The 21874-nt window shown below is 49.3% G+C and overlaps 1 protein-coding gene across 1 annotated transcript; it reads left to right on the top strand.

Moving 5' to 3' along the window:
- Positions 1-385: 385 nt before the first annotated feature.
- NPHS1 (NPHS1 adhesion molecule, nephrin) lies at positions 386-17737 on the top strand. Its single transcript, XM_027079967.1, has 29 exons — positions 386-524; positions 632-847; positions 924-1046; positions 1242-1370; positions 2018-2099; positions 2485-2588; positions 2772-2899; positions 2987-3158; positions 3343-3500; positions 3767-3911; positions 4014-4138; positions 5330-5516; positions 5742-5871; positions 6021-6193; positions 6610-6750; positions 6841-6981; positions 7488-7609; positions 8576-8747; positions 8843-8999; positions 9095-9246; positions 10619-10730; positions 10814-10995; positions 12618-12674; positions 14369-14488; positions 14629-14653; positions 14760-14835; positions 14993-15086; positions 15172-15287; positions 17336-17737. The coding sequence occupies exons 1-29, from the start codon at positions 386-388 to the stop codon at positions 17465-17467; spliced, it is 3810 nt and encodes a 1269-aa protein (XP_026935768.1). The 3' UTR covers positions 17468-17737.
- Positions 17738-21874: the final 4137 nt, after the last annotated feature.

Raw genomic sequence — 21874 nt, 5'->3', positions numbered from 1 at the left:
TGGACCCAGCTCTGCCATTGACCGCATCCTCGCTCTCCTGGGCTCCCAGGGCCTGCGCGACTCAGCAGTGGGTCCTCCCTGAGGGGCTATGAGTGGTGAGAGGAGACCAGGGGTGGGAGTGGCACAGGAGAAGAAAGAGAAATAGACACTGACTTCGGGGAAGGAGATAGAGACTGAGAGAGAGAGAGAGAGAGAAAGAGAGGAAACTTTAGACCAGGAGAGCACGATAGAGAGAATACAGGAAGGAGATCAGAGGGGACTTAGGGCAGGAAGAGGGAGAGAGAAAGACAGTGTGGGGGAGGGGAGACTGACTCCTGGGAGGAGAGAAAAACAGAGAAGCAGAAGAAGAAAAAGAGAAACAAAGAGAAAAGTAAGAGACGGAGACATGGAAAACCCAGAGAAAGACAGAGGCAGACGCAGGAGGCGGGCAGTGGTCCCTGTGGGAGCCACAGGCAGAGGACCTGGGCTGGCTCTGAGGCTCCCCATCTGGACACCGCTGCTCCTCTTGGGGCTGCTGATGACAGGTGAGTGGGATCCTGGCCGGTGACCAGAGCCAGGTGGCCCTTATTTTCCACCCACATTCTCCAGGCAGACCCTCCGCCCTCTCCTACTGATACCTCTGTGTCCCCAGGTCTGGCCCAGGTGCCAGTCCCTGCCTCAGCCCCGCGAGGCTTCTGGGCTCTGCCTGAAAACTTGACGGTGGTGGAGGGGGCTGCCGCTGAGCTGTGGTGTGGGGTCAGCGCCCCTGGCAGCACAGTCCAATGGGCCAAAGATGGGCTGCTCCTAGGCCCTGATCCTAGGATCCCCAGTTTCCCGCGGTATCGCCTGCAAGGGGACCCTACGAAAGGTAAGAGACAAGAGCCTGAGATTCTGAGCCACCAGCAGAGGCTAACCGCGGCCCTGATCTGGGGTCCTCCCTGCAGGTGAATTCCACCTGCACATTGAAGCATGTGACCTCAGCGACGACGCAGGGTATGAGTGCCAGGTCAGCCGCTCAGAAACAGGTCCTGAGCTCGTGTCGCCCAGAGTGATCCTCTCCATCCTGGGTACGGGTGAGAGACCTCCAGGACCCATGAGTCTGGACTTCCACCCTTGCCAGCTCCAGGGTCCAGGAGTCCAAGACCCCAGTTCCCCACCACCCCCTTCCTTAGACCCAGGGTGCAGAACTCATTTCCTGAGCAATGAGACACGAAGCCCAAATCCTCATATCCTCTGGCTTATCCCAGACCCTTTCTCACCAGTGCCCCCCAAAGTGCTTCAGCTGACCCCCGAGGCAGGGAGCACGGTCACGTGGGTAGCTGGGCAGGAGTACTTGGTCAGCTGTGTGTCTGGGGATGCAAAGCCAGCACCTGACATCACCTTCCTCCTGAGTGAGTGTGGGTGAACTGATGGGGGCAGCGGGAAGCCCCTGGAGTGGGGAGGGGATGTGTCCCTGCCCAGGGTTCTCCTGAGATGGGATGCAGGAACAGGCCTGGGGAGATGCTGAGGCCACTGTGGGACCCAGTGGATGGGAGGGGACATCCAGGAAAGGTACCAAGGAGTTCACAGGACTGCTAGGCCGGGACTCAGGGGAGAGGCCGAGGCTCCAGATAGAGATACGGGTGTCCTTCTGGTGCAGTAACGAGAAGCTGAGGTGATGGGGGTGGGTAATACAACCCAGCAAGGAGGGGAGGGGAGAGGGCCTTCCCTGGCGGTCCAGTGGTTAGGACTCCGCACTTCCACTGCAGGGGGCACGGCTTTGATCTCTGGTTAGGGAACTAAGGTCCCTGCAAGCCAGGTGGCGTAGCCAAAAAAAAAAAAAGGAGAGGAGGGGAGAGGCCCAGGCCAGGACTCAGCCCTGAGTGAGGACTCCAGGATTCAGGGAGGCTAGAATGTGTGGAGGGAATGGATATAGTGTTTTTCCTCCGGAACCAGGAGGGAGGGGTTGTATGTCCACCCTGAGGAATTCCAGGCCATGCTCCCCAGGATCTACCTTGGGGGAAACCTGGTACCCCTTCAGCCTTCTTGTTACCCTAAGGTGGACAAACAATTTCTGACATCTCTGCTAATGTGAATGAGGGATCCCAGGAGAAACTCTTCACCACAGAGGCCACAGCCAGGTATGGAAATTGGGGTGCCCTCCCTGCAGATGGATCCCCAAATTTCTCCATGAAAACCCCATATCCTAGGGATTCAAGCGTGGAAACTTGGGTCAGGTAGGAACATCCGGGACCCAATTCTTCACCCTGACACTCTAAAACTTCTTCATGGAATCCCAGTTCCAGAGGATCAAGTACAAAGGTTTTGGCCAGGTGTGGGCCTCTGCGACCCCAGTTCTCGCTGTTGACCCTGAAATCTCTTTCATGGAACTCTATCTAAATCCTAAAGGAAATCATCATAGAGATTTAGGCCAGGTGTGGGGAGCTGGCATGCCCACCTCTTCACCTTGACTGCCCAAATTTCAGATGATGACTCTGACTTTAGAACCCCAACTTCCCACCCCAGGGTGACACCCCAGAGCTCAGATAACGGGCAGTTACTGGTCTGTGAGGGGTCCAGCCCAGCTTTGGACACCCCTATCAAGGCTTCGATCACCATGAATGTTCTGTGTAAGTGGGGAACTGAGTCAACTGTTGGCACTAAGAATGGGGAGCTGGAATTGGGGGGCCCGGGGAGCACAGGGATTATGGAAGGCTCAGACTCTCAAGGGGGAAACATAGGGGTTCAGAGGCAGGTTGTGGGGCCTGGAAGGAATGCATGGGGTCCCCAGACCCGTGACTGCTGTTCCCCAGTCCCCCCAGGACCCCCTGTCATTGAGTGGCCAGGCCTGGACGAGGGGCACGCGAGGGCAGGGCAGAACTTGGAGCTGCTGTGCATGGCCCGAGGGGGAAATCCGCTAGCCACACTGCAGTGGCTGAAGGTGAGGGCAGAGGCAGGTCTGGAGATGGGGGAAGGGGCGAGGGCCAGGAGCCGGCCCTGAGCTGGCCAGGCCTGTCCCTGTCTCCAGAACGGCCAGCCAGTGTCCACAGCCTGGGGCACAGAGCACACTCAGGCAGTGGCCCGCAGTATGTTAGTGATGATCGTGCGGCCGGAAGACCATGGGGCAAGGCTCAGCTGCGAGGCCTACAACAGCGTATCTACAGGGATCCAGGAACGCGGGGTCACGCTGCAGGTCACCTGTGAGTCCTGGTGCCAGCTGCCCATCTGTCAGTCTGTGCCCCAGAGAACCATCTGTCTGTGCCCCCAGATCATGCCTGTCTGATGCCAAAAACCTCATCGTCTGTCCCCAGTCTCCTCTCTGTCTGGGCTCATCTGTGAGCCGTGCAGCCCAGCTCAGTGTCTCTCTGTCCGTCATCCCTGCAGTTCCCCCCAGTGCCATTACCATCCTGGGATCTGCATCCCAGTCTGAGAACAAGAACGTGACACTCTCCTGCATCACCAAGTCCAGTCGCCCAAGGGTCCTACTGCGATGGTGGCTGGGCTGGCGGCAGCTGCTGTCCACAGAGGAGACGGTCATGGATGTGAGGCGGGGGCCGGGCTCCTGGGTCTGAGGGAGGAGGGAGCAGAGGACACAACTCCTGGATCTGGGAGAGGAGGGGTCTGGCAGCTTGGATGCTTTGGTGCCTGGGGAGCAAGCATGGACTGGGGCCCAGGGCCTCCTGGGTCTAACAGAGGAGAGGGTGGAGATGATTCATGTGTCCCTGCTGGGGTCTGGGGTGGACCCAAGTCACTGGTACCATGGATGGGGGTGCCCTACTCCCCCAGTCTGAAGCTTGCTCCCTGCCAGGGCCTGCATGGTGGCCACATCTCCATGTCTAACCTGACATTCCTGGCGCGACGGGAGGACAATGGTCTGACCCTCACATGTGAGGCCTTTAGTGAGGCCTTCACCAAGGAGACCTTCAAGAAGTCACTCGCCCTGAATGTGAAATGTGAGGCTCCACCGTCACCCGGGGGTGCCCCATGCCTTAGCGACCCCCACCCTCAGGCCCCAGCCGGGAGAGAAAATCCACTCTTCCTGGCTCTCCCCACAGATCCTGCCCAGAAGCTATGGATTGAGGGCCCCCCAGAGGGGCAGCGTCTCCGGGCTGGGACCCGGGTGAGGCTGGTATGTTTGGCCATTGGAGGCAATCCAGACCCTTCCCTCACCTGGTACAAGGTTGGTGCCAAGCAAGGGTTGTGGGGTGGCCGGGAATGTGGGGGAAAGATGAAGCCCCTTCTCTCCTCCTCTTGGGAAATCTTGGGAAACCTGAATTTCTTGAAAAATACTGGAGATTTTGAGTTTCGGCAGGGAATTGGAAAAGACAAACGCCATGAGAATTAAATGCGACCTTAGAAAAAGTGAGGAAATTCTGGGAAAACAGTGAGAATTCTAGAATAAAAGAAAGAATTCTGGATCCAGATTGGGAATTCTAGAGAAAAGGCAATTAATTTCATTAAAATTAAAGGAAATTCTGGTGAAATCTTGGAATTCAGGTGAAATGGCAGGAATTTTAGGGAACGACTAAGAATTCCAGAAACAAAGACAATGGTGGGCAAAGCCTAGACATTTGGGGAGAAAGACTAGTAATTCTCCAGCACATTTGAAAAATCCATTAATATTAAATTGAATTCTTGGGACTTGGGGGTAATAAAATGAAATTCCATTAAAATTTTAAAATTCTGGCAGAATTCTGGGAGACTCTTGGGAAATTAGGAATCTAGTGGAAATTCTGGGGGAAAGACTAGGCATTATAGGAACGAAATTGAATTCCATTTAATTGGATGGAGTTTTGGAGAAATACCACGAATTGGGACAATACAAAGGATTCTAGTAGAAGATTAGGATAATAAGAGAATATTGGGGAAGGATTCAGAAATTTGCAACCAGCCAATGGAATTAAGGGAAAGATCAAAGGAAATCTTTGAGGAAGGTGGGGAGTTTAAGCAAAAGAACTAAGGATAGGCAAAAGTGAAGGAATTCTGGGAAAGGTTTGGGAATTCCAAGGGAGTTTCCTGGTGTAGGGTGTCTGGTAAACATAGCTGGAATGAATTTTGAGGAGTGGGGCTGAGGGTCGGCCGAGGGCATCCAGAGAGCAGAGGTGGGGGGGCGGGGGTGGTGAGGCGTGGGACTGGAGGCGGAATCAGACAGCAAAATCTCGGGGCTCCGGGGGCCCAGTCGGCGGGAGAGATTCCGGTAGGATGTGCTCAGTTCCAGTCCCCATTCCTCTACCCTAGCTGGTGCCCACGGAAGGGGGCGCCTTTTCCTCATCACACAAAAGCTTTATCTGGGCTGGCAGCCAACCCAGTGGGGCGTCTCGCGGGGAATGGCAGGGCTACCCGCGGTCCCCCAGTCATTCTCGGCCCTCAGGACTCGCGCACAGTGACCGAGCCGCGGCCACCGCAGGAGCCACGGCGGGTGCAGCTGGGAAGTCTGGAGAAGTCCGGGAGCACCTTCTCCCGAGAACTGGTACTGATCACCGGTCCGTCGGACAACCAGGCCAAGTTCACGTGCAAAGCCGGCCAGCTCAGCGCGTCCACGCAGCTTGTGGTGCAGTGTGAGGGGGCGCACGGCCGGGCTGGGGGCGAGGGCTGGGCCGCGGCGGGGAACTGAGCCGGAGCCGTGGCTGGTGGCTTGGGGATGGGGGGCGGCTGGGGGAGGGGTGGATGCCGCAGAGCCCCGGCGCGCTCGGGGCTGGGCGGGGCCAGGGTCACTGCCGGGCGGAAGCAGGCCGGGCCCCCTCCTCACCTCTGAGCCTCGCTCCTCCCACCGGTTCTCGAAGTCCCCCCAACTAACATGACGATCCTGGCCAACGCGTCGGCGCTGCGCCCCGGGGATGCCTTAAACTTGACGTGCGTCAGCGTTAGCAGCAACCCTCCGGTCAACTTGTCGTGGGACAAGGAGGGGGAGAGGTGAGAGTGCGAGTGGCCCCATCGCTCCCTGGTTCTGGCCACGCTCCTTGACAGTCAGAATCCCGCCCCCGCCCTACTTGCCGTTCTGTCCAGTACCCTGCGCAGTACCCAGACTCTGGCTCTGGTCCTACTCCCTGCCCGGTCCACAGGCTGGAGGGTGTGGCCGCCACGCCCCGGAGTGCTCCATTCAAAGGCTCCGCTGCCGCTAGGAGCGTCCTTCTGAGAATGTCATCCCGCGACCACGGTCACCGCGTGACCTGCCGTGCCCACAGCACCGAGCTACGGGAAACCGTGAGCGCGTTCTACCGCCTCAACGTGCTGTGTATGTACGCAGGCGTGGCATCCCTCTTGATTCCCTCCTGACCCTATACTACGTGGGTCTTCATCTTGATACTGTCTTTGACTTCCATCCTAAACTTTGAAACTTTCCTGACCTTTATCCTCACACCCGACCCTGCACCAGCTCCTATCCTGCCCAACCCCCATCCTGCCTTTTGTCCTCTATCCTTACCCCTGACCATCACCCCCATCCCGAACGCTCTTTCCATCCTTAAAGCTGACTCTGGCTTCTCCTGAACCTAACCCCCATCTCAGCTCTGAACTTAATTGCTACCTTGTCCACAACCTTAAAATCTAGTCATGATCTCGACTTTAACATTTCATGCCTGCACCTGATCTCAAATCCTCCCCGGATCCGAACCTTAACAATCTTGACTCCCAGCGGCGCCTCCTCCGCAGACCCTCCAGAGTTCCTGGGTGAGCAGGTGCTTATGGTGACCGCGGTGGAGCAGGGCGAGGCACTGCTACCCGTGTCCGTGTCTGCCAACCCCGCCCCGGAGGCCTTCAACTGGACCTTCCGCGGCTACCGCCTCAGCCCAGGTACAGGGAAGGGGAATGAAGAGGAGCGCAGGTCTCCGGGACTCCGGGACGGGAGGGTCTGGCAAGCCCCTCAACCTTTACTTCCCCCAGCTGGCGGCCCCCGGCATCGTATCCTGTCTGGTGGAGCTCTGCAGCTATGGAACGTGACCCGCGCTGACGATGGCCTCTACCAGCTGCACTGCCAGAACTCAGAGGGCACCGCTGAAGCTCTCGTGAGGCTGGACGTACACTGTGAGCCCCCTCGTCACCCTAGGCAACTAGGGAGCTTTGGGAGCCCCGCCCACCATGGAAACCACACCCACCCAGGGAATCTTGCCCACTGTGGAGTCTCCTCATTGTGGAAGCCCCACCCACCCAGGGATTTTCACCCATCCTGGAAGCCTCCCACTCTGGGAGCCCCCACTGTGATGGAGCCACGTCCACTTCGGGAAATCTGCCCACTAGGGAGACCCTATGTAGAATCTCTGCCCACCTACTCCCATCAGGAAGCCAAGCCCACTGTGGAAGCCCCACTGCCACACAATTCTGGAAGTCCACCACACCTACTCTTGTCACTACGGTCGTATAGTAGAGGGTGGGGACAACCTCGTTAACCTTGAGAACTTTACTCTAAAGGCAGACTTTATCCCACCCATGACTTTCTCGGGCACCTCTAAGACGCCTCACCCACCTGGGGCCCTCTTCCACCATGGCCTGTCTGGGCCCAAGTGCCTTCCCCAAGCTCCTCCCTTCCCTAGATGCTCCCATCATCCGAGCTCTCCAAGATCCCACTGAAGTGAATATTGGGGGCTCTGTGGACATAGTCTGCACTGTTGATGCCAATCCCATCCTTCCTGAGATGTTCAACTGGGAGAGGCTGGTGAGGATCAAACCTTTGGTAAATGGAGGGGCCTGGGGGGATGTGATTTCTTGACTGTGAGTTCCTTGGGAGGAGGGGTCACGTCTACATGACCTTCTATAACTATGTACTTGTCTGGGCATGCTCCAAGAAATAACTGTTGAATGGCAGATGGATGGGTGGATGAGTAAATAGATAACCAGGTGAGTGGGTGGGCAGGTGGGTGGATATATGGATGGATAGGTAGATGGGTGGATGAATAGGTGGATGGATGAATGACTGGATGGAAGAACAGATGGACAAATGAACAAGTGAATGACTGGATAAATGGATCAATAAATGGGCAGCTAGATGATTGAATGAGAGAAATGAGTAGATTAGACTAGAGAGTAGATGGATGGATAGATACACCATCAGTGGAAAAGATGTCTGTGGAAGGATAATGGGTAAATGGATGGATGGACGGATGGGTGAGCGCACAAGTCAATGGAGAGATGGAGAGATAGATAAATAGGTAGCTAGATGCATTGATGAAGAGATGCATGTATTTATTGGTGTGTGTGTCTATGAGGAAATAGATGGGGGGGATGGGTTGAGAGATGGAAGGGTGAATGGACAGGTAGAAGGAAGACAGATGGTTGGATGAATGAATGGGTGAATGGATGAATGGATGGAATGGGAGGTTGATGGATAGGATGGTTAAATACATGGATGGATGGATGGGTGGGTAGATGTTTCCAAGCATGAATGGTTGAATAAATGGTTGGGTGAGTGGTTGGATGGATTGATGGATGAATGGATGGATCCATGCATGAATGGTTGGATAAATGGATGGATGGGTGCATGGGTGGATGACAGCAGAAATTTTTTCTTTGCTGGAAAGGGTGATTGTGGCTGGGAGAATGAGGCTACAGAGGGGACCCAGTTTGGAGGATAATGGAGCTGGGGCCAGACTTGGGGACCATCTCCTGAGTCTTGTGCCTCCAGGGAGAAGAGGAGGAGGACCAGAGCCTGGATGACATGGAGAAGATATCAAAGGGGTCCACAGGGCGTCTTCGGATTCACCATGCCAAGTTGACCCAGGCTGGTGCTTACCAGTGCATTGTGGACAATGGGGTGGCACCTCCAGCCAGAGGGCTGGTCCGTCTTGTTGTTAGATGTGAGTAACAACCAAAGCCCTAACTTCAACGCCTGCCACTAAGTCCACATATCATGTCCTTCCATACACCTCATGTTGACCTCCAACCCCTCTAGTTGCCCCCCACGTGGAGCATCCCTCTCCTCTAACTAAAGTGGCTGCAGCTGGAGACAGCACTAGTTCTGCCACCCTCCACTGTCGTGCCCGAGGTGTCCCCAATATCGTCTTCACTTGGACCAAAAATGGGGTCCCTCTGGATCTCCAGGATCCCAGGTGAGCCCAGGCCCAGCCAGGTAACAGTCCAGCCCTAACTGTGATCCCCCAGCCCCAATCACCCTCCCTGAGTCCCTGCCACACCTCCTCTCCAGGTACACAGAGCACACATACCACCAGAGTGGTGTCCACAGCAGCCTCCTGACCATTGCCAACGTGTCCGCAGCCCAGGATTATGCCCTCTTCACGTGCACAGCCACCAACCCCCTCGGCTCGGACCACACCGATATTCAACTCGTCAGCATCAGTATGGTGGGAGGGGGCTCTGAGGGTGTTGGGAGGGTGCTCCCCTAGGTCAATCCCCAAGTCTCTGGTTGCTCTCAGAATGGCAGTGTTCCTGAAACCTGAGAAGTGTTTAGGAACGAGGATGGAGTTTTTGCCTGCCCCGAAATCCCAATGGAGACTGGATTTTTAGGGAAACCCACAACAAAGGAAAAAATGGAGGGGTGTTCTTATTGGCCCAAGTAACTGAAAAGTAGATTTTCGGGAGTTGCTGGATCTAGGTTCAGCCGTCATCAAGAACTCCCCACCTCTCAGGACCGCTTATCTCTGTGTTGGCCTTATTGTGAGATGTCTGTTAGACATCTAACAACCACTATGAGAAGCTTTACAGTAAAGTAAGCCTTCCTAACAGTGGTGTGAAAGTACTAGAATTAAGATCCATTGGTTCCGCTTGGCTCCCAGCCCATCCCTGATCCAATCAGGTGGTGAGGGGAAGACAAGCTGATCTGATTGTTGCTCCTGTTGGCTAGACCTAGTCACATGTCCATCCTACAAGGAGTGGAGTCACTTCCATCAGAAGCACGTGGCCTGAGAGCGTGGGCGAGTGGTTCTCCAATGGATATTCAGGGTTCTGTAACCAGAAGAAATGAGGCGAATGGATATGAGATAGGCACAAAAATCCACTACAAGAAACATATATTATACAGTCAATCCTCCTTATTTGTGGAGGCTGTATTTGCACGTCTGCCTGCTAAAATTTATTCAAAACCCTCAAATCAATACTCATGCTGCTCTCTCAGACATTCAGGGGACTGTACAGAGCGGGTGAAAACTTTGAGTCACCCAATGAGTACATTCTCAGCTGCGGTGGAGCAAGACAACACTCTGCTTTCTCACAGCTCTCATAGTTTGCACCTTCGTCCTTTTTGTTAGTGATTTTGCTAAATAAAATGGCCCCCAAGCACAGCACTAAAGTGCTGTCTGGTGTTCCTAAGCTCAAGAAGTCTGTGGTGTGCCATTTGGAGAAAATACTTGTGTTGGATAAGCTTCGTTCAGGTGTGAGTTATAGCACCACTGGCTGTGAGTTCAATGGTAATGAATCAACAAGATATATTAAATAAGATGTCTTTAAGCAGAAACATGCATAATACAAGATCATGTATTAATTGGTTGATGAAAATGTGACTAGAGGCTCGTGGGAATCTAAGCCTGCATTTCCCCTAGAAGCAATGGTTTGGTATTTGCTCGCTGAGGGTTCACAGTGATTTTAGAGAACAAGACCACCATGAATAATGAGAATCAACTGTATATTTAAAATCATGCTTAAGGAATCTGGAAGGAATCTTTCAGAATCCTTCTGTATCCTCTGACTATGTCCCCCATCCCTCACCTCAAAGGCCGCCCTGATCCGCCATTGGGATTGAAGGTCGTGAGCATGACCCCATACTCGGTGGGGCTGGAGTGGAAGCCTGGCTTTGATGGGGGCTTGCCACAAAGTTTCCAAGTCAGGTGGGTCCCTGTCATGGCAGGAAGGGGTGGTAGCCAATAGGACTGGGGCACCTCCCTGAATGACTGCCCTCCCTTTCATGCAGGTATGAGGCTCTGGGGACTCCAGGGTTCCTCTACATGAATGTCCTACCACCCCAGGCCACCACCTTCACACTGACTGGGCTGCAGCCTTCTACACGATACAGGCTCTGGTTGCTGGCCAGCAATGCCCTGGGCGACAGTGGAATAGCTGACAAAGGGTCCCAGATCTCAGTCACCACTCCAGGTGGGAAGGGACATTCTTGGGCAGGTTGCAAAATTCCTCAGAGAACTTATAGGGTGGTATAGTGAAGTCAGTACTATTATTCCCTTTTTGCAGATGGAGAAACTGAGACCCAGAGAGGTTAAACAGACTGTCAAAGTTCACACAGGTGAAAGGAACTACAGAGAAGTAGTTCAACTCAGATTTAAACTCAGGCAGATGAACTCCAAAGACTAGTTTTTGCCACTAGACTCTGCTGTTGGAATGTGATTGATGACACAAGGGAAATTATAAGAGAATTTGAATCGAATTAAAATGAAAACATGAAAATTGTGGGGTGCAGCTAAAGCAGTGCTTAGCAAGAAATTTATAGCATTAAGTGCTCATATTAGATTGTTTTTAAAAAGACTTCAAACTGTCTCTCTAAGTTTCCATCTTAAGAAACTAGAAAAACAAAGACAAATTAAATCCAAATCCAAAGTAGACAGAAGGAAGGAAATAATAAAGAGCAGAAACTGACGAACTAGAAAATCAAAAGACAATAAAGAAAAATCAATGAAACCAAAAGCTGATTTGTTGAAAAGATCAATGATGTTTATAAAGCTAATCAAGGCAAAAAAGAGAGAAGACACCACTTACCCAGGATCAGGAATGAAAAGGGGGACATTACCACTGACCCTACAGACATTAAAGGACATTAGGAAGTATTACAAAGAGTTTTATGTCAATAAACTCAGCAACTTGATGACACGGATAAATTCTTATATGACTGAGAACATTTTGACTCTGGTAGACACTACAGTGTAGTGGCTAATCACACAGAGCCTGGTTCAGACAAACCTGGGTTCAAGTCCCAGCTCTGCAACTTCTTAGATGTGAGACCTTAGGCAAGTCACTTAAGACTCAGTATAATCTTTGAGCCTCAGGCTCTAAAGATAAGGTGTATCTCCAGCCTCTGTATCTCAGCTTCTGAAAATAAGGTCTATCTTAGACAGTTGTGAGGATTAAATAAAATACATCTAAAACTCTTAGAACAGGCCCCTGTACAAAGTAAGTGCTGTGTAGATGCTAATTTCACGAAATGCCCCCTGCTCACCTTCTGTTTACTTTGCCCCATGAAAGCTCCCTTTCTCTGTCTTTCCCTTCCTGACAGAGCAGCCTTTTTCCTCATGGAAGTAAGGACTCTTTCCCATCCCTACAATCTTCCCTCCCCTTCCCCCCACCTCCATTCCAGTTTTCCCTTTAAGCACTAAAGCATAAAGTAGTACTATACTTACCTCCCTTGCTCTAGAACTTATACCTCTATTAAGGCATCCTGAGAACCCAGCATCTTTTTTGATTAACCCCCAAAATTGACAATTCAGGTTAAAAGAACCTTCCACACCATAAAGCACTCATCAATAATTTATTATTATTATTTTTATTATTAGCATTACTATTATTAGCATTAGCGTTAGAATGGCTATTAATAGTATTGTCATTATCATCAGCAGTTTCCAGTTCTCTTTGAAATATTCCTAAGAAGTCATAAATTAGTTCCCATGAGTCTCAAAATGGGTTGCAAAGCTTAATAGGAGGCTGAGAAATATTTAAGGCTAGTCTCAGATTAATGGTGTTAATTTGCACTCTCTATATTCACCTCCCAGGTCTAGACCAACCTTCTGGAGAACCTGACTACCAGCGGCCCACAGAGCAGCCCGCAGGCAAGTCTTCAATCCCCAAACACCCTCTCTCTCCCGGAAAAAACGTTCTGGTCTCTAACCCCACCTCCTCTTCCTTGTGGCCACAGCCCTTTAAGACTTAGCTCTGCCCTGTAGGCCCTCACTCATATCCTTAGCTCTTCCTCTTACCTGGATGTGATAAATTTTCTCTCTTCCTAATTCAGTTTAATTCTGAAAAACAAAGCAAAATGAAAAACTAGCTGATTCCATGCCCTGTGCAGAGCCTGTGTCAGCTGGCTTTTGCCGCGTAACAAACCACTCCAAATATGCACACTTACAGCAACAAACATTATTTCTTGTGACTCTATGAGTGGCTGAACAGTTCTGGTCTGGGCTGTAGTCATGTAGCAGCTCTGCTGGGACTGGTTGGTCTAGAGGGGCCCCTCCTCGCACGTCTGACGATCTGGCTCTTGGTTGGGACAATGGAGGTAAGTGGGCCGCATGCATCTCCTTGCCTTGTTCCCATGGAGGTGGTCACTGGAATCCCAAGAGCAGCAGGAGAGGGCAAGTTCCAACTTACAGGCACTCTTCAAGCTTCTGATTCTGTCTCATGGGCTGAAGCAAGTGACATGGCTCAATCCAGAGTCAGTGTGGAAGGGAAAATCTCAAGGGTACGCATATAGGGAGACCATTATGATCATTTTGCAAATAATCCCCTTTAGAGTCTGAGAAGGTTGCAAGTGACAGAAATTCAGCTGTCGTTGACAATAGAAAGAATGGCTTGGCTCATGAAGTTGAAACCTCTTAGTGTGCCTGGATTCAGGTGCTCAAAATTTTCACCAAGGATCAGTTCCTCACTCTCTCAACTTTGCCTTCAACTCGGATGACTTCCTTCTCAGATTCGTCTCTTAAGAAGGCAAAGAAATCCTCCCACACCTTCAGCTTTTATTTCACTTCTTAGCAGCTAGCAGAAGAGTGTCCTAGATGTTCTTGCAAAAATCCACCTTAGGTTAAATGCCAGTCTCTGAACTGATCACCGTGGGAAGAGGGATGGGTGCTCTTATTGGCCAGGTCAGGCCACGTGTCCTCCACGGAGTCCTGGGGAGCCATCCAGACTGAGGAGAGCAGGGAGAACCACCGTCAAAGGAAAATGAGTCCTGTTAGCAGAAGTTGGGGAAATGAGTGCTAAGCAGATGTCTGCTGAGAGGGACTTAGTCCTGTCCTCAGGGATATAGCAGAGGATTCTGATATTGTCTGGGATGGAAGTTTGTGCAAAGAGGAAGTCATTCAAGATGGAGTTTGAAGGGAGAAGAGAAGTTTGCTTGAGATGAAAGGACATTTAAAGACAGACACTTGACTATTCGAAAGCTTAGAAGTGTGGGTTTGTCTCAGTGATTCTGGAAACAGCCAGCTGTTAGTTTTGTGTGGCTGGAGGGTCAGTAGTTGGTGAACAAGAGTGGGGACATGGAAAGAGGCCAGATCATAGAAGGTCTTGAATGCCCAGCTAAAGAGCTGAAGTTCCTGCTTGAGTCCATACAAGTGGCTTGGGCAAAGGTAGGACCCACTGCTAATGGCCTGATTTGAGAAAGGAGCCACCTTCCCTGGGGTGGCAAAAGGAGTGGACGTGGAAACCCCTGCCCATCTGCTTTCCTGACCTAGGAGGAGGACTTTGCTTGGTCAGGGACAGGCTTTTCCAGAGAACCCCAATTGAAGTCTAAAACCAATTGTCCTCACAGGACCCTCAAAGCTGCCCCTGCTGCCTGTGCTGTTTGCTGTTGGGGGTCTTCTGCTGCTTTCTAATGCCTCCTGTGTCGGGGGATTCCTCTGGCAGCGGAGACTGAAGCGTCTTGCTGAGGGTGAGGAGGGACCTTTCCCCTGCCGGGACGGAGGCCCAAGGGTGATGGGAGCCCTGGGTTGGCTGCATATTGAAGGTATCCCAGGGCCAAGTGGGCTCAAGGAGCATGTTTCTGACCCTTTTTTCCCCTACTTCCCTCAGGCATCTCAGAGAAGACAGAGGCAGGGTAAGTGGGTATATTTTTCTGTAAGGAAGCCTCTGGGGAGGAGGTTTGAGGGAGACAGCTGTCAGAGGGTCAACACCCAGCTGCCCCCATGCCTCCATCCTGGAAGGTCGGAGGAAGACCGAGTCAGGAATGAATACGAGGAGAGCCAGTGGACTGGAGACCGTGACACTCGAAGCTCCATGGTGAGTGGGGGTGGTCCTGACACTCCCCTGACAGGGAATTGACAGTGACTAAAATTCCACTGTTAGCTTCACGTTAATCATTGCCCTTTCCAGGAATGATGGAGTCAAAGGATGGAAAAGACTTTATCTGTTTTTTTTTTGCGGGGGGCATTGACAGGTTAGCACAACAGATGTAGAGCCATATTACCACTCCATGAGGGACTTCAGCCCCCAGCTTCCCCCCACGCTGGAGGAGGTGTCTTATCCCCGAGGTGAGTGGTGAACACAGTGGAACCCCCCCACCAATAAGTAACCCTGACATCTGGACCTGGTGTCCTGATCATCTCTCCCTTCCAGATGTCACAGGTCTTAAGGAGGAGAATATGGCTTTTCCTGGGCACGTGTATGATGAGCTGGAAAGACTGTACGCCCCGTCTGGGGCCTGGGGACCCCTCTATGATGAAGTACCAATGGTGAGGAGATTTGTATCAGCAGAAATATTTCTTGGCCAGTGCTAGAAACCCACCTCCTACTGCTTGTATTAATTAGGGTAAGCCAGCTGCTGTAGCAAAGAGGCCTTGGCCATAATCCAGTGGCCTAAACGAGATAGTCTATTTCTTTCTCACATAGCAGTCAGAGGTGAGTGGCCCTGCTGCATGTAATTATTCTGGAACCCAAGTTCTTTCTTTTGTGTTCCTCTGCTGTCCTCTAGTAAGTTGACCAAGTTTACATGGATGGGACAGTTCCCTGTGGGTTTCAACTGGTGGGAAAGGGAAAAAGAGAGCATGGGAGAGGCACAACCCTGACTCATGGTACAGGCCCAGAAACGGGCCCATAAAAGCATTTTACAGGCCCATAAAAGGACCATTATACAGGCCCATAAAAGCATTCTGCTTTCATTCCACTGGTGAGAATATGGACATGGTCACACCTAGCTGCAAAGGAGTCCGAGAAATGCAGCCTATCTGGCAGCTATATCCCCTACTACAATTCTGTTACTGTGGAAGGAGGAAGGTATGTATTTGGTTGGCTAATTAGCCATCTCCACTATACTGGTTAAGCAGAGAGATATAGAGAAATAAGTTTTTGGCCTACTCAATGGAAAAGTCAAGGGATAGAAATGTCTTCAGGCCCACCCAGAATTTCCTCTCTAAAGATGTCCCTAACAAATTCAGGTTTGTATCCTATTAGATTGGAAACCTTCAAATAAAGGGAATGCCTCTTTTTCGGTAGCTCCAAAGCCCCAACGCAGACGCTTATCGGTTTAGTTTTGCTCATACTCATTGCTGAACCACTGAAGTGGGGAGTAGAATATGCTAATTGGACAAGTCTGAATCAGTGCCCACCCATGGCATCAGGGAGTAGGGGCCAGCCCCATTCAATCCACTGGGCTGAGAGTGGAAGAGGGATGGAGAGCACAGAGGGAAATGAAGGTTGTGGCTGGGCAGGCAAAAGCAGCCGACAGGGACCTTGGCCACAAACTAAGCCCCACCTACTGCCTCACAGTAAGGGAGGTGGGGCAGAACCCCTACTTTCTGTGTGGCCTTGACGAATGCTCTGGCTACAGTGGGCCAAAGATTTCCCTCTGCAACTTTGTCCAGACGGGGAACTGTTCTCCCCACAAAGGTGGAAATAAAGTGCGCGATGCTGTCCATGGTGCTGAACCACACGAGCCCTCCGAAGCACAGATGCAGTCTGCACACTTTCTGAAAAGGGCCAGATAGTAAATATTTGGGGCTTTGCAGGATATAGTGTCTTTCTAGAAACGACTCACTCTGCCATAAAAACAGCAACAGACAATAGATAAACAAACAATTGTGGCTAAGTTCCAATAAAACTTCATTTTGGGGCACTGAAATTAATGTAATTTTCACATGTCACAAGTATCATTCTTTTTTTGATATTTTCCCAGCAATTAAAAAATGTAAAACTATTCTTAGGCAATGAAAAAATACAGTGGGCCATATTTGGCCCGTGGGCAAGTCTGCTCTAAAGTTTGCTGATCAAAAAGAACCATTTTCTCCCAAATCTAGGGACAGCACAACTCCAGTAGCGACCACCCTACATCGTCTTTTATCTCTTCTATTTTGATGAGGGAATGTCTTGGACCTTCATAAGACTGACAGAATCAAGACTCACATTCCACAATTCCCATATCTGATATCGTGGGCTAACTAAAAGTTTCACATGTCTGACATTTAAATTACTTTTTTGACAGTAAATCACAAGATATCTTGGACTTGCTTAAAAATAATCCAGTCGGGGGTGGGGTGGGGGATGAGAAGATAGAGATATAGATAAATAAAGATTGACCAAAGGTTGATATTGTTGAAACTAAGTGATGGGCTCACGGGGGTACATAATAATCACTCTCCTCTTTGTTTATGTTGGAATTTCCCCCATAATTAGAAGCTAAAACATTTTTTTCTATGAAGTAGAGCAGGAGGTTGTATCCCCCAGAGCTGCAATGATGACACACAGAGCATCTCTCTATGGTTCTAACTTCACCTTTGCTTGTCAGGGCTCCTGTGACCTCTACTGGCCTGAAGACAGGTATGAAGATACCAGAGGAATCTATGATCAGGTGGCAGGAGATTTGGACCCTATGGAACCTGATGCTCTACCCTTTGAGCTGAGGGGACAGCTGGTGTGAGAGACTTCTCAACACCCTTTTCCTACACCTGCAAGACATAATATCCCAACTGTCCTTTTTATTCCAGCCTAGGCTGAGCTTGTTAAGTGATCTCCATTGGACACAAAGGGACTGGACTTTTTCAGAAAGGGAAGTGGAGGGGTGTGTGTAAGTGACAGAAGATGGTTCAAGCTGGTGTCAAAGTATAAACAAGCCTCCTCCTGGGGTTGGATTTAGAGTTCTCCATAGGGACACAGTGAATTGTAAAAGACATCTCAATAATGAAAAGGTAGTCTGAGGGTCTTTATGCTTTTTAAAGTAAACATTTCAGAAGTGGGAAAAGACATGTTAAAAACTCAGTTCATTTTGAGTTCAACTACATCTGAAATAGCTTGATTTATGCTTTTCCATAGTTATCTACAACACAATGTATAAACTATGACACACATGTAAACATAAATAGACTCTATAGAAAATAAACAGCCTTTATTGAGACAAGCTGGACACAAAATTATACATGCTATGTGATTTCGCTTATAGAAATTCTAGAACAGGCAAAGCTAATCTACAGTGACAGAGCCAGATTAGTGGTTGCCTGGGGCCATGGGAAGGAACTGACTAAAAAAGAGTATGAGGAAATTTTTGAGGGGGTGATAGAAATGTTCTTTATGATGATTGTGGTGGTAGTTATATGAATGTATAGATTTGTCAAAACTCACTGAACTCTACACTTAAGATGGTTGCATTTTACGGTACATAAATTACACCTCAACAAAAGTGACTTTAAAAACAGGCACCATAGGGGCTTCCCTGGTGGCGCAGTGGTTGAGAATCCGCCCCCCAGTGCAGGAGACATGGGTTCAAGTCCTGGTCCAGGAAGATCCCACATGCCGCGGAGCAACTAAGCCCGTGTGCCACAACTACTGAGCCTGCGCTCTAGAGCCCGCGAGCCACAACTACTGAAGCCCACACACCTAGAGCCCGTGCTCCACAACAAGAGAAGCCACCGCAATGAGAAGCCCGCACGCAGCAACAAAGACCCAACACAACCAAAAATAATAAATAAATAATAAAACAAATAAATTTATTTTAAAAAGGCACTATAATAAAGCAGCCCAGCAAGAGAATTCTTATATTTTTTAATTTTATTTATTTTTTTATACAGCAGGTTCTTATTAGTCTTATTTTTTTTGTATTGAAAAGCAGGAAAAGATAACTGAGAAGCTGTCTATTTCCATGGAGAACAGAGTATAGTTAGGAATAATCTTTCTTTAGGCCCCCAGTTCTATTTTATTAATCATATTGTCAAAACTGTTTAGTTCAAATGTTTGTCCAGGGACTTCCCTGGTGGTCCAGTGGCTAAGACTCTGTGCTCCCAATGCAGGGGGCCTGGGTTCGATCCCTGGTCAGGGAACTAGATCCCACAGGCCACAACTAAGAGTTCGCATGCCGCAACGAAGATCCCACGTGCCGCAACTAAGACCTGGCACAGCCAAATAAATAAATATTTTTTAAAAACCCACAAATGTTTGTCCACATATTATTTTTTATCAGCATAGGCTAAAATAAGTTTTTATACCACAGCACTTGAATACACAAATACATTGGAGTCCAACTGATTTCCCTTTAATTAAAAAAATACTCCATTCCTAAGAATAGACTTTTTCTAATTGTATATTTTTCCTGTTCAAAGAAGAAAACTACAGGGTATTCCCTGGCTGCCCAGTGGTTAGGACTCTGCGCTTTCACTGCTGAGGGCGCAGGTTCAATCCCTAGTCAGAGAACTAAGATCCCACAAGCCAAGCCGGGTGGCCCACACCCACCCACCCACCCCAAAAAAAAAGAGAGAGGAGAAGAAGAAGGAGGAGGAGGAGGAGGAGGTGGAGAAGGAGGAGAAGAAGGAGAAGGAGGAGGAGGAGGAGGAGGAGGAGGAGAAGGAGGAGGAGGAGGAGAATGAGGAGGAGGAGGAGAAGAAGAAGGAGGAGGAGGAGGAGGAGAAGGAGGAGAAGAAGGAGGAAGAGGAGGAGGAGAAGGAGGAGAAACGTACAACATTCTGTTTCCACTTTGGCTAAGGAGAAAAGGTGAATTTATTGAAACAAAACTATGAGGGGTCTATCTCTCTGTATCTCTTGGCTTTGCTGTTCTCTGTGTTGACTTCATTCTCAGGTAGAGCCTTCATTTGGGGACAAAGATGAGCACTTGCCATTCTAGGCTGGCATTCCAGAAGCTCAGGAGCCAGAGTACATCTTTTGCCAATAGTTCTGGAAGCTCTTGGGGCTGTCTTTCGTCAGCCCAGCTTGGGTCTTACGTCCATCCCTGAACCAATCATTATGGCCAGGGAACAAAATATGTGGATAATCCAGGTCCTGGGTTGCTCAGAACCACATAAACCACTTGGGTAAGGCTCACCAAAGGAACCCCCAGGCTGTGGTTGGGTCTCTTCACGCACTTTTTACTTCCTCTTTGCTACTGTCTGAATCAATGTAACAGACATCTATTGCTTCTGTCTGCCCAGAATCGAGTCCCTCTTAATTTATATAGATATCATTGAATAAGACAAGTTCCTAATTATGCTAAGCCCCTGGATCCAGCTATACCCAAAGTCAGAGCCATTCCTGGACTATACATTCCCCTTTTCCCTTAGGTAAATCTGAATGGCGTCTTCAGTTAGTTAGTTGCAACCATAAATTACCCTCTCCCTTAAGCCAGTTTGAATGGGGTCTTTAGTAAACTGATACAGAAATGAATAATTTCCAAGGGGAAGAAACTCACTCAAATTAGTAGAGCTAAAAGGCATTTACTTTATTACTTACTAAGGGAAAAATAGTAATTACCAAATGATCAAAGTTAACATTACCAGGCATGTAAGAAATTGACATCATGGGCCTGCTGATATGAAATATTGAAGGTACAACAGTATGTCAATGGTATTCCTGACTAAAGTGCATAACCTGAATCTAATCATGAGGGAGACATATTGAAATTGAAGGATATTCCACAAAACAGCTGTCCTGTAATCTTCATATATGTCAGGGTCATACAACACAAAAGAAGACTGAATTGTTCCAGCTTAAAGGAGACTAAAGAGACATGGCAACTGAGGGCAACACATATTTTCCATAAAGGGTATTATGGGGACAACTGACAAAACTGAGTAAGAATTGTAGATTAGATAACAATATTGTGTCAATGTTAATTCTATTACACTATGGTTGGGTAAGAGAATGCCTTGTTCTTAGGAAACGTGCACTTAATCGTTTAGGGTAAAAGGTTATCGTGTCTTCAATTTACTCTCAAACAACTGAGAAAAATAATGTGTGTTTATACAGAGAGATAGAAAAGGATAAAACAAAGGTAAAATGTTGACATTTGGGGAATGAGGGTGAACTGTATTGAAATGCTTTGTATCCTTCTTAGAATTTTTCTGGAGGCCTGATATCACATCAAAATAAAAGTTGATTTTAAAAAGTGCATTGTAAAGGTGCATGACAATGTCATAGAAGAAAAGAATCGGAAGTACAACTGGGTCTCATGGGTTGTGCAAATCTATCCAGTTCTTTTTTTTTTTTTTTTTGTGGTATGCGGGCCTCTCACCGCTGAGGCCTCTCCCGCTGCGGAGCACAGGCTCCGGACGCGCAGGCTCCGGACGCGCAGGCCCAGCGGCCATGGCTCACGGGCCCAGCCGCTCCGCGGCATGTGGGATCCTCCCGGACCGGGGCACGAACCCGTGTCCCCTGCATTGGCAGGCGGACTCCCAACCACTGCGCCACCAGGGAAGCCCTATCCAGTTCTTTTTATCTTTCATTGGTCCCATCATCTTTTGTCTACATCCCTCAGCAGATTTCCTCCATTCTCTCCTTGTAGATACCTAGCTTCCCTCTTTGTCCATAATTATTGCTTGTCCAGGAATTGACTGCCCCAGTTCTAGAGCACCACACCCTTGCCTGACTCTGAAATGTAGTGTCTTTATTCCAAATTTCAGACAGATCAAATCGGATTGGCTCAAGCTGGGTTAAGAAAAGGAGATCATAAGGGAAATGAAGACTATCTAGAGCAACAACATGGACAGTGTTGAATTAAAAGTCGGACCCCAAAGAGAACATACTGTATGATTTCATCTCTTTAAAGTTAAAAACAGTCAAAACTGATTTGTGGCAAGAGTGGTTACCTTTGGGGGAGAGGGAGACAGTGATTGGAAAGGGACACAAGGAGGGTTTTTACGAGACTGATAATGTTGCTCCTTGACCTGGGTGCTAGTTACACAGGTGTTGTCATTTTTTGAAAATTTATCACACAATACTTGTGATATGGGTACATTTCTTTGTGTGTGTTATATATCATTAAATTTTTTACATTATATCTCATAGCTGGCATTATGGTTGGAATTATAATTTTCTGATATGGTTAATAACGCTTGGTACCGTTCTG

The sequence above is a fragment of the Aethalodelphis obliquidens genome, unplaced genomic scaffold (genome assembly GCF_003676395.1).
Source record: "Aethalodelphis obliquidens isolate GAN/ISIS:26980383/991018 unplaced genomic scaffold, ASM367639v1 scaffold43, whole genome shotgun sequence".
NCBI classification, from domain to species: Eukaryota; Metazoa; Chordata; class Mammalia; order Artiodactyla; family Delphinidae; genus Aethalodelphis; species Aethalodelphis obliquidens.
The sequence above is the reverse complement of the archived record's forward strand: the minus strand, read 5'-3'. Positions and strand labels throughout refer to the sequence as shown.